Raw genomic sequence first — 13,163 nt, 5'->3', positions numbered from 1 at the left:
TTTGGCCAGCATTTCTTTTCTTAGTTGCCTTAGATAAAGGCATCTGCTAAATAATAATGTAAGGACCATTTGGTAGTTAGTCAGATTATGTTAAATTGATGGACGTATTTTCTTAGTTATGTTAAAATGTTTGTCTATATATTAGTGCATAGTCAATGGGAGGTTCTATTGTAATCCTCACAAACTAAACTGAAAATTGTATATTCTAATTATTTCTTGTCATTCTGACTACAGGCTAGTTCAGTTTATGATCTGCCTTGCAGTCGGATCTGCCTTTAAGAGATGGAAGGTAAATAGTTTTAAACTGTACTGAATGTATTGAACTCACTGATATACTAAAGTGAAGCCTATAAGTTTGCTGTAGAAAAGTAACAACTTTTAAGTATTGATTGCAATGAAACAGAGAAGAAATATTTTTCCCTTTTTGCCTTTTATTCAGCATGTGTAATAACTTTTTTCTGAATGTTTGTGATTTGTTCCTTTTTAAATTGTCACTAAACTTTTAAAACAAGCTTTTTTGGATTGAGAGGTTTCTTTGTTATGCGTTTGAATCATGCTGGATCCTGCCTTGCCAACCCAGTAGCTGGTCGACTTTGGGAACCTATAAAGGATGCAGCTACACCTTATAATAATATTAATAATAATACTAAGGAGATGAAGAAGAAGAAATAAAGACAGAGATTGTGTATTTGTGCTTCAGAAAATTTGTAAATACTCCGTGATATACTTATTCTTGCTAAATCTGGTTAAAATATAAACATCTTGTTTAGGTCATTACAGTTTGTAAGAAAACGGTTAAAAAAAGTATCAATAAATATCACACAAGTTACAAGTAGACAGACTGTGCATTGAAAATGTCTCATACACCATACTGTACATAAATATGTGAAAAGAAAAGGGAAATGTTATGAGAGAATTAATTGAGACTCCCATGTTTTTATAATAGATAAAAGTATGACCTAGTGGTTAAGATACTGGTGTTACAGTCACCATTTGACCTTAACATTTATGGCACTTGTACACAAAAATATTTACTTTTCTTCACAATGTGCCATCTTTTTGCAATCATTCATTACATCTGTCCATCCACACTTATAAATTTATAATAGAATTTATATTGTCATAATTTGTTCATGTTAATCAAATTAATAATGTTTATTTTACTGTATGCTTGATGTGTTTTGAGTATTCATGTGCTGTATGCTAATTTTGTAATGTGTATTGCATTATATCTATATATAAAATGCTAAGGGTTTTCTGTCCGCCACGCAAAAACTTGTGGACCTTGAACCTTGAACCTTGATCTTTGCTTTAATTGAGAGCTAATGACAAGTACAGTGGAAACAAACAATTACAGGTGCTGGTTATCTTGCCAATATAATTGAACTTTGTGTGTTTCTGATGGCAAGTCGTGGCTCTGGCATGTGCAATAGCAGACAGAAAAAGAAGAGCAACATGGGCGCGCACCATAGGTTGGAAGCATGCGCTGATTTCACGTTGCTGCACACACAAGATGAATTACCCCATTTGAAACCGGAGTGTAGTGGGTGACACCTAAGCACCACACTGGAATAGTGCCACCAACCCCAGATTTTCCCTGTAAGTTGGAGGACCTGCTTGCAGGACTTGATGTAGATTAATGTCATAAAGTGGATGAAGCAATTGCAGGATAAAGGTCCAATGGACCAATGGAGTTGAGTCACTTCTGGTGCTTACGGAATTCGACTTGCAACCCTCCGATTGCCGGCACATATCCATGTCCTCAGAGTCACGACTATGCCTGACGCACACCATACTTTGCAGAAAAAGCATTTAATCAGCATGGTCACTAGCTATGATTAACAGATGAAGAGCAGATATGTGGTCTCAGCTGAGATATCTGCAGATATGTACAGTCTATGATATGATGAGCAGCTTTGTACTAGGAAAGGCATGGCACCACGGCAACAAGCAACTCCATGAACTATATTGGACAGGCCATGCAGATCATCCTAGGCTAATATTATGATTGCTAATTATAACCTCATGTTATAAAAAAGAACAATAGCTGCCTCAGCTCAGCATCAAACCAAACAGATGAGACAAACGAAAAAAATGAGATGGCAGGACACTGCAGCACATACCAAAAGACAGGTCATCCTGACAACGAAGCGTGTACTAGGAAAGTATGGTGATCAACACAGTGACACTACAGTATTTGTTCTAGTATATGTTCAATTGTCCATATGCCCTGAATCTGTATTTGTTGAAAATCTTGGCAATTATACAGTAGGTTGAACTGGATTGATAAAAATTAAAATTTTGTTATTAAACACAGCAAATGGGCTATACACAGATTCTTTAAACTCTCTGATACTCTTGCATTTATCAAGTAAACACTGTAGGTGGTGCTTGTTGTATGCTGTAAACATTTTCATATTCCGCTTAGTTTATGAATATTGACAGAAGTACAAGGAAAGCAAAAATGTGGATTAGCATCATGCAGCTGCTTAAAGTTGTAGAAGCTATGTTAGTGTAATTCAAAAAATATAAAATAGAAACAGGTACCTGTTATGTCATACACCGATTTCTTAGAATCTCTCATTAGGTTATAACAGTTGGAACCCTTGTTTCTTCTTCTGAATTATTTCTTTATGTGCCTTGCATGTCCCTTGAATCCTTTCACCCCATGTTAATCACAAATACGACACAAAAATCTGGTGTATTTTTTTCCAAAGTTTTCATATTTATAGGTCATCTCTGCAAAATGTCCAAGCACAGAATTATTATTTATTACAGCAAACAATGAAGACTGCAGTGTAACTCATGATAATCCATCCATCCATCCATTATCCAACCCGCTATATCCTAACTACAGGGTTACGGGGAACTCATGATAATATCTAGACAAATACATCAACACAGAGCAGGTTTAAAAAATAAAAAGAAAGACGTTTTTGAGAATCCTTTGGAAAGCAGTTTGATGTAACTCTGTCCTGGAGTGTTTGACATGCACCACTCTATATTCACTACTCATTTAGGTCAACATCATCCATGAATGTGACTGTTGTCCCCTATCTTGAGTCCTGTCAACAGATTCGTAGCAGTCACTCCAAAGAGTAAGTGCTTATGTTGGTTAAATGTATGGAGTGTGGGAAAAGATGGCATTGTCTTGACAGCTGCAATATTACGTATCAAGGCTAGAATTCCTTCACACACTGACAATTACATGTTTTTGCAGAACTATTTGATATATATATTATATATTATGTATTTGATAGAGAGGAGAGGAATGAAGGTCAGTAGGAACAAGACAGAATACATGTGTATTCAGGGGGAGATCAATGGGATGGTGAATATGCAGGGAGTAGTGTCGGCGAAGGTGGATGAATATAAATACTTGGGATCAACAGTACCGACGAACAGGGATTGTGGAAGAGACGTGAAAAAGAGAGTGCAGGCAAGATGGAATGGGTGGAGAAGAGTGTCAGGAGTAATTTGTGACAGATGGGTATCAGCAAGAGTGAAAGGGAAGGTCTACGGGTCGGTAGTGAGACCAGCCATGGTACATGGGTTGGAGACGATGGCACTGACCAAAAAACAAGTAGATAGAGCTGGAGGTGGCAGAGTTAAAAATGATAAGATATGCATTGGGTGTGATGAGGATGGACAGGATTAAAAATGAGGGCTCTAGTGGGTTGGCTCATGTTCGACGGTTTGGAGACAAAGTCAGAGAGGTGAGATTGCATTGGTTTGGACATGTGCAGAATAGAGATGCTGGGTATATTAGAAAAAGGATGCTAAGGATAGAGCTGCCAGGCAAGAGGAAAAGAGGAAGGCCTAAGAGAAGGTTTATGGATGTGGTGAGAGGGGACATGCAGGTGATTGTTGTGACACAGCAAGATACAGAGGAAAGGGAAGATATGGAAGAAGATGATCCACTGTGGCAACCCCTAATGGGAGCAGCCAAAAGAGGAAGATCTGATTGCTAAACAGAATTATCAAATGCAAAACCATCATTACAATCCTCATCCTCAGTTATGCTGTTTTGGCAAGTTGTCTCGGTATGAACGAATCCTTAAGACAACATTGGCCATACCTACTGATATACAGTTAGGTCCATAAATATTTGGACAGAGACAACTTTTTTCTAATTTTGGTTCTGTACATTACCACAATGAATTGTAAATGAAACAACTCAGATGCAGTTGAAGTGCAGACTTTCAGCTTTAATTCACTGGGGTGAACAAAACGATTGCATAAAATGTGTTAAAAAAATGCTTTAGTTGCCTCACATTTTTATGCAATCATTTTGTTCACCCCACTGAATTAAAGCTGAAAGTCTGCACTTCAACTGCATCTGAGTTGTTTCATTTAAAATTCATTGTGGTAATGTACAGAACCAAAATTAGAAAAAAGTTGTCTCTGTCTAAATATTTATGGATCTAACTGTAGTACTACCACAGTATTGGGTGCAATAAAATATCAAAAATGTAAATGAAATATAACATCTTATAATTTCTGAAAGTGCATTCTGATAACCAAAATGTTCTTCAACAATTAGGTAAGAAGTGGTCTTGTAACCAGCAATTTCAAGCTTTTATAACATCCCAGTACATGAAGCATCGTACTGAATTTAGTGTTTCTAAATCGTTGCTTTTCAGATGTTTTCTTTATTTCCTGTAGCCAGAACTCAATTTCTATCTTAATAGCCATAATTGAATTATATTGCTTGATTAATGATTAAGCCCCCTAAAAGACCTAATATACATTAAATGGACCAGTTAATATATCATCTTATTAACACAATATTTTTTGTGAACTTGCTCATGTATACTAGTTATTTACAAGCAATACATTAGGTCAATGTGCTATAAGTATATACTTCTTCCAAGATGGTATTACAAATAAATTTCAGTGATACCTGAGTCCAGATAGTATTTTATATGACTTGTCCTGGTTATGTTTTTTCAATGTCCATTGATCCATTTTGAAACCCACCTATGCTCACACTCACTAATTCACATTAGGGCAATTTAATGTTGCCAATTAATATGCATATTTATAGGAAGTGGCCTGAGTACCTGCAGGAAGATTCAGGTAGATACTGAGAGAACATGCAAACCATGCATTGACAGTTCCCAGGATTTTAACCTAGGACTTTGGAGCAGCCAGGCAACAGTGATCACCCCTTTGCAACCATGCCACTCTTTTGGATGTTTGTTACTATAATACTTGTAGTACTTCACCTCTCTGTTCAGCAACCCTTCAATTGTAAGCTTTCAAGGGAGCTGAGCTAATCTCAGAAGCCTATTATTATATGCTTTCAATTAATATTATTTTTCTCAGTTCATAAGTTTGTGTTTTTCATGCCATCTTAGTACATATTTATTATATTCATTCATGTTAAGAATTATTTTTTTCCACTATTGGATAGCAAAACAGTAAAAATAAACCCAACACCATTAGTCACAAGATGGAGACTGATCCTGGTTGGGACACAGGTTAACCGGAGGACTCACTCACACTGGTCGAATATATAATCAACCAATCAACATAAAACTCTGGACTGAGGGTCGTTATGGAATTCCTAAAGATTACCCTTCACAAGTTTTTTTTTTTAGAAATTACTAAGGAACATAAGGAATTTTACAAAAGGAAATCCTTTACTAAGTCAGGTTTGATTGGATAGCTATTAGCTAAATTACTTAAGTATATGATTTTTCTTAAGCAACAGAAGAGGTTATACAAGTAATGGCAAACTTCTTTCAAAAATGTGAAATTTACACATTTTCAGTGGTCTAAATTGCAGTTATGGTATGGAAGGAAGGTCAAAATTAATTAAAAAGAAGATGTTTTTATGTTAGTGTGGACTAGGTCTGAGGGTGATACTTTTCTGTCTTTTGTGTAGCAAATTGTACAAGAAGTGCACACAATAACACAAATATGGTTTCACTAATTCAGTCACAGAATAGAGTTTGAGTATAAGATCTCATTGTTTTTGTTCAACAGTTTTTAAATGAAGCATTTTATGTTATATGTTTTTAATCACTTCTGTACAATGCCTTAAGGATAAGAATGCTAATTTAGCATAATTCAATAAATCCTTGTTAGTTTGCGTCTTGTAGGTCATTGTCTGGAATGCTATTTTTCTAAGTGTGTTTTTTATTTTGCTGAAACGTTTATCAAAAGTAAATTACAAAGTATAAATGCATTGTGTAAGGGACGTCTCATGCACACTGGCAACCTGGCCGGAGCTGTATTAAGTGTGGAAGGACACGGATAGTCAGTTTACACAGGACATTGTCTCCCCAAGAACACTAGATGGTAGCCCCCCTGGATTGCATTGTCACCCACAGGGCATCTTGGAAATTGTAGTTCATCAGTCCAGCCCGGCTGAGTTCCGTGGGTGCTGCCTGGGAGTGCTGGGAGGACTGGTGAGCCCTGTTGTGTTAGGCTCCAACTTCACCTGGAAATGCTTCCAAGCCACAGCTTTGAGACACCGGAAGTGCTTCTGGGTGTAATTTAAAAAGAGCAGCCCCACCAGTCTGGGAGCCAGAGTTAGAAGGAGAAGGACAAAGCTTGAGAGAAGAAGTCAAGGTGGCCGAGGAAGAAAAGCAGAGTATTGCTGTGTGCTGTAATTGTAGGGTGGGAAACGCTTGCTTTGGGAAGTGTTTCCCACAATAAAAAAGCCTTTGTGAATAGTGAACTTGTGTCCGAGCCTGTGTGTTGGGAGTTTGGGGAGTTGCAGTTCCCCCTGGGGACCACAGTAGTTTAATTGTAATTGTTTTCATGAAATCTGCAATAGTTTAATTGTCATTTCTAATAAATGCAACATGAGGTAGAGTGAATGTAGGTATTTGCCCTGTAGTGGACTGGTACCCCATTCAATGTCTGCTACTGCTGTGATAGTCTCCAGCTCTCAGTAACCTTAAGATGGCAAATACGGACACATATAAATTTGAAAATTGATAGAGCATGGACAGGCTAAGGACTACAGAGTAAACCAGACATGAGAATTAAATCAAACATTTTTGTGTTTACAATCTAACTAGACTCTGGCAGAATGTGCAAGCTCTGCACAGCAGCAGTTTCACATGGGAACTGAAACCGGATCCACGTTCTGTACACCAGTAAAACTAAGTGAGACATTTCTATGGATGCCTGGGCTGCTATAGTCTGCACAAAAATTGTAGCTATTCATCACATTTTAATTTTGCCACATTTGGTATAGATGAGTTGTCAATTAAGTTTTTCTAATGTAATATAATAAGTATGAGAATATAACAAATAACTAAACCTAAACTTAACCTAAAGAAAGTGTAGACTTTTTGGTGTGCAGGATTTGAAATTTTAATGTGCTGTAAGTAAGTGTAAAGAGTTATGTATAAAGTAGAAACAATATATTTTATTACATTCTTGGAAATCATAGCAGTGATACCATCATAGTGCTTTTATAATTCATAGGATAGATTATTTTGCTGTCACCAAAACAGGAGGATTATACTTGTTGAGAGCCAATCTTTTTATATACAGTAAAGTATGCAGTGGTAATCTGGCTGCTCAGAAGATAATGAGCACTGTAACATTCTAGGAATGTCTGTTAGATTAAAGCTGCTAGTCTGGTGTTGCCTTGGCCAGATGTGACATTGCTACACATCTCATATGTATTACTATGTATGTATGTATATATTTATTTAGTTTATTTTATTTATTTTTATGTTTAGGGGCAAGGTGTTGTACGGGAATGGTTTGACATTCTTTCAAATGAAATTATAAATCCAGACTATGCATTGTTTACACAGTCAGCTGATGGTAAGTATCATACTTTTTTCACATCAAATGTAAGATAAATATTACTAAGATAGTTGATTTTATTTTTTGTTAGAAACAGAAGATTTTTTTTTTTATATTTTAATGGTTTTCTTTTGAATTTTGCAAAACCAACACACAAAAAAACATTAGGGGACTTTTAAGGGGAACCGGTATATTGTGTTACTTTATGTCTTGTTACAGTGTAAACAGCTGAGATGCCTACAGTACATGAAATGAAGAAATTATAAAATAAATTTAAATATCAAAGAAAAGATGCATTTTGTTATTGTGCAAGAAGTGGCAGTACATGTAATGTAACAGGCACATGATGTTAATATAATAAGAAATCAATTTTAATGCATATATTTGTACAGTTTCTTAATTGAACAGATTGTTGAAAAAAAGAATATAAGTAAGTTTGGTTTATTATGTTGGAATGTAAACCCTTTATAAGTTACGTTCAGTATACAATGTGTCTATCTGTTCTAGCTTTGTTCTGAGTTGTTCATGGATTGGAATTAGCTGGTTTCATAGGCTGTAGAATATTTCTTTCAATTTCAAGATCTACATTTTTGATCACTCCTTGTGCACAATACATAGTAAATCATATCTTCAAATATTTCACTATTATTTTCTCATCAATATAGTAAAATCCTCCTTGTGTGCACTGTTATTAATGGGCTTAAATTGAAACGTTAACACATGGTCTTATTAGATATGTTTTTTTATGTAAAATACCATATAAACATGTTAAAAATCTGTTAAACGTAGTGACTTTTGTCTGTGTCCTCATCAGCCATATGTAACTACCAGTGCAATTCGATAGTTTATTTGTAACAACATTTAAGACAATACAAAAGTTTGTTCATAATATGTAATACATTTTGCACTGTATTTTTATCATTCCCTATATTCTGGTAATGTTTCTTTTTTTGTTGTCAAAAAAGAATTGTGTGTAATGAATCCACTGATCCATCCATTGTATGAACTGGTTTAATTAAAAAATTGGGTTTGTTGGTAGATAAGCCTACCTCAACAGCACTGTGCACAATGCAGAAACAAGTGAGCTGGGTAAGAGGATGTTGAAATAGCAAAGTAAGAAATTAAACCTTTAACCTCACACATCTCCACTAAAAACTATAACTACTGAGTCTAGATTCAAAGCTAGAAATTGATCCTGTTAAACAAGACATTTCTCACTGAAATGTTTATTACAAGTTAGTACAATTGAATCTCATTGAATTTCCACAAAGGTCTGTGAGGAAAGTGGGGTTGCCACAGTTATACTTGTTATAAATAGGAGAGGCTTAGAACATTAGAACAATTTAGATGAGAACAGGCCATTCAACCCAACAAAACTCGCCTGTCCTATCCACTTAGTTTCTTCTAAAAAATAGCAAGTCTAGTTTTGAAAGTACCTAAAGTCTTACTGTCTACCACATAACTTAGTAGCTGTGTTTGTGGTTATCTCTGTAAAGAAAAATTTCCTAATGTTTGTGCGAAATTTACCCTTAACAAGTTTCCAACTGTGTCCCCGTGTTCTTGATGAACTAATTTTAAAATAACAGTCTCAATCCACTTGTTTGCCTTCTTAATGTCTTCTGGACACTGTTTGGAAGTTGATAGCTTAGAGTCCACGACAGTTCCTAAACCCTTCTTATAAGGTGTACTCTTGAGTTTCAGGCCTCCCATTGTGTATTCAAACCTAGCATTTTTACTTCCTACGTGTAATAACCTTTACATTTATTACATTAAGTTTCATGTGCCATAACTCTGCCCAAGCTTGTATGCTATCCAAGTCCTTCTGTAATGATTTAACAGATTCCAAATTTTATTGTCTAACTTAGCCAGCTTGTTTCTTATATTCCTATCTAAACCATTTATATACTGTATATTAAAAATAGCAGCGGCCCCAGCACTGACACCTGTGGAACACCATTCTTAACATCAGCTAATTCTGATAAGGTTACTTGCACCATAACCCTCTGCTTCCTGTGTTTGAGCCAATTTTGCACCCATCTAAAAACATCACACTGAACTCCCACTTCTTTTAGTTTGGCCTCTAATTCAAAAGAAGCAAGGGTGCCAAAAATGAAGTTATAATCTATGGGTGACTGTGTAGTGCGTTGGGGAAAAAGAACTAGAGTTTAACTCTGAGGGAGTATGCAAACAAAGGTACCAGTCAAATTAATAGCTGCATGGATTTTAAATTAAGAAAAAAGACAATGTGCTTGAAAAGAAGATAGAGGATCTCTGACTCAGGATCTCAGGGTGCTTATCACAGCACTGGCATCAATTACATAGAGAGCAAATAGTTATATGTTTTAAGTAGCTAGCTGGCAAGATCTAGCAAGAAGAAGGTACAGTACAGAGTATGAGCATTCATGTTGATAAATCATAGCTTGTCGTCCTCTAGCTTCACTAATTTCTAACAGATATTGCTGATACTATCTCCATTTAAGTCAGAATCATTCATGTGAGTCTTTGTCTACAGAGAATGAGCATAACCCTTATTTTGGATCAAGTGGAAAAGAAAACCAAGAACTTTATATTGTTCATTCTCACAACAGTGACACTTAATAGTCAGCAAGTTTGACTCCTGAAAAACACATTATCAGTGCAGTGGCAGGGGGTAGAAACCAGCATGTTTTCATGATGAGGGTAATTTCAAGTCTCTTATGTACTTAGATTAGCTACTGTCAGCGCAAAAGGAATATTTAGAAAAGAGCACAATATGATATGCGAAAATGAGACATGCTTGCCAGAAATCTGCAAAAAAAGCAGCTAGAAGAACCTTAGCAATCCAGGTTCCCACACATAGCCAACACTGATCCTCCTACATCTACTTTCCAGACCCTACCCTCCCCTTAATGAACTGCAGCAGACCTTTTGTAGCTTCTTTGAGCTTATTTAATACAGCTGTAGGTAACAATTTAGTAATTGCCATTAGTTAGTGTGAAGATGGCAAAAAGCAATTGCTGTGGTAATGGGCATTTCCAAGAGTGAAATGTGACATTACTATCCCCAAAGAAGGCAGTGAAGCTACTGTAATAGCAGTTCCCTTGTTATTTTTCTGGAACCAGTTTTTTCATTCTAAAAATCAACAGAAGACTGCAAATGATATTGACCCATAGTACATTCTTCTTTTTTTTATTTGTTTTTTTGTTTTTATGGATGATTCACAGAATTAGACAATTACTCTACTTAGTGAGCCAGATCCCAATATAGTATTTCTATTGTATGGTTATTAATAGTTACAATTTGACTCTTTTTGATTTGCTCAGATAATTGCTATTGGGTTATCTATAATCAGAATTGTGTAATTACCTGAGCAGCATGACTTTTCTTCAGACTTTTTGTTTAATGAGTTCAGTGTTGAAAGTTTTTTTTTATTCTAACCTTTCAGAATGCTTTCTAAATAACAAAAATATGTATCTATAACAATATTATCTTCAGAGAGGTATACAGTAGTTATGAAGACACGGGTGGCACAATGACACAGGGTATAGCTCTAGAGTCTCAGTTGGTGCAGTCACCAGGGTCAGCTTTGAGGCTTACACCACACCACCTGTGTGTGGCTCTTAAGTTTTCCCTATTCCATGTGGGTTTCTTTAAGGTATTTACATTTTTTTTCTTCACACACTAAAAATCTATTGGTTTAATTGGTAACTATAAACTCACCTGTTGTAAGTGAATATAGGTGTATGTGTGTGAATGTGCTCTGTGATGGACTCACTCCCAGTCTAGAGTTGTTTATCTGTCTTGTGGCTGGCTGATGCTGTTAGGATAGATTTTGACATCCATAAATATAAATTTGTAATAAGCAGCTTTGTTGTGCAAATTGCTTTAAATAATATTAATGTATTTTCTGAACTTGCTTATTTCAATGCAAGGTTGCATACAATAGATCAGGCACATGGAAGGAATTAACCCAGGAAGGTTCACTTCACTCATGTTGAAATCTCTCAAATTAATATAATACCTTGTTTATTTTTAAACCATTAGTATGTCAGGCATAGTTTAGCATTTATGTTTTATTTACACCAGCATTATGATCACGATTCACTATTTGGGTTCTCTTCACTTATGTTTCATATGTTTTTTGCATTTTTTATGATTTATTTTAAGGTTATTTTTCACAATAGTGACGTATTGTAATTTGCCCCTAATAACTGCTGTGCTAAGTGATATTATATTTAGTAAAAGTAAAAATAAAAATAGTTGCATAAGTCTCTGGGCGGCTTACAGTTGCTTCTACTAAAGCAGCATGATAAACATCTTGCTGAATATGTCCACTTGGAAGCATCAAATCTCCAATGTGCTTTTTTTGTTTTGAAGGTAACTTTATGACAACAGAATGAAAACATTTCAGACACGGAAATAATTGTGCCCTAAATGTTTTGCACCATATTTTTGAGGGAAAGGTAGTTTTAATAGACACCATTCACAATGACTTGTGCTGGTAGACTTTTCATGTGAACAATGCAATAGACCCAGTTGGAAGCACCCTGCAGAAAGAAATCATAAATAATCTAAATAAAAATGTGTATCTCCGGAAGTTATTCACGGAAAATCTCAGATAAAATAGTGCATAACTGTGCACCTCCAGAATATGAAAAGAAAATGTAAAAATCATTGACCTGCTGTAAATAATCTCAATGTTTTTTGCTAGTAGTGCTTAGATTGAACAGTAGCACCCCAATAAATTATATGGAGCCACTGCATTAAGAATTAGTGGTTTTTCACATTTTCTCAGGCAACGTTGTAATATTTAACTAGCCAGGTAATCACACTCCAGCTAAACAACATAAGTAATCAGAGGTAAAGGCCGTATCACATTAGAAGGCTTTTCCAGAAATTTTCAGTTTTAGACTTTACATAATCTTATCAAGTCAGAGGCAGTTGGCAGTGCACTCCCATGTAGCCAGCTGCCTAATGTAACATGTCCAGCATCTCATTTCAACTTGTCCAGAACTCACTCTGACAAAATTAAATGGGTTTGAAATTGTTTACTTGAGAGCTACCAACCAATGAATGCATATCCAGAAGTACAATACATAAAATGCAGCAAAGGGAAGTAAGAACCGCACATATTTTGGACCACACAAACATAAGAGAAGCTTGTTAGTCTGATGTCTTGTTTTATGTACCTTGAGAGCATGGAAAAAAGGGAAAATGGGCCAAGATTGTAGATGAACTTGGCATACCTGTTAACCATTTGTATCACACCTGTCCCGTAAAGCAGCACATTATTTATTGGCTGTCATAAAAAGGGTCATTCATGACCTGAAACGTTGACACTCGGTCAGTAAATAAGACATTATCAGTGATTTTCAATCATTTAAATTGATATGGTCTGGTGATCTCAT

At 35.7% G+C, this 13,163-nt stretch overlaps 1 protein-coding gene across 2 annotated transcripts in view; it reads left to right on the top strand.

The window, feature by feature from the left end:
* The window catches only part of hace1 (HECT domain and ankyrin repeat containing E3 ubiquitin protein ligase 1), a 164,767-nt gene that overhangs the window by 114,857 nt on the left and 36,747 nt on the right, over positions 1-13,163 (top strand). For both annotated transcript variants that reach the window (XM_028797644.2, XM_028797643.2), the window contains exon 17: positions 7,707-7,794. In XM_028797644.2, coding sequence (XP_028653477.1) covers positions 7,707-7,794 — 88 coding nt within the window. The remainder of the gene's footprint in view (positions 1-7,706; positions 7,795-13,163) is intronic.

This window comes from Erpetoichthys calabaricus, chromosome 3, assembly GCF_900747795.2.
Source record: "Erpetoichthys calabaricus chromosome 3, fErpCal1.3, whole genome shotgun sequence".
Lineage (NCBI taxonomy): Eukaryota > Metazoa > Chordata > Cladistia > Polypteriformes > Polypteridae > Erpetoichthys > Erpetoichthys calabaricus.
Note: the sequence above shows the minus strand (reverse complement) of the source record. Positions and strands in the feature narration are given on the sequence as shown.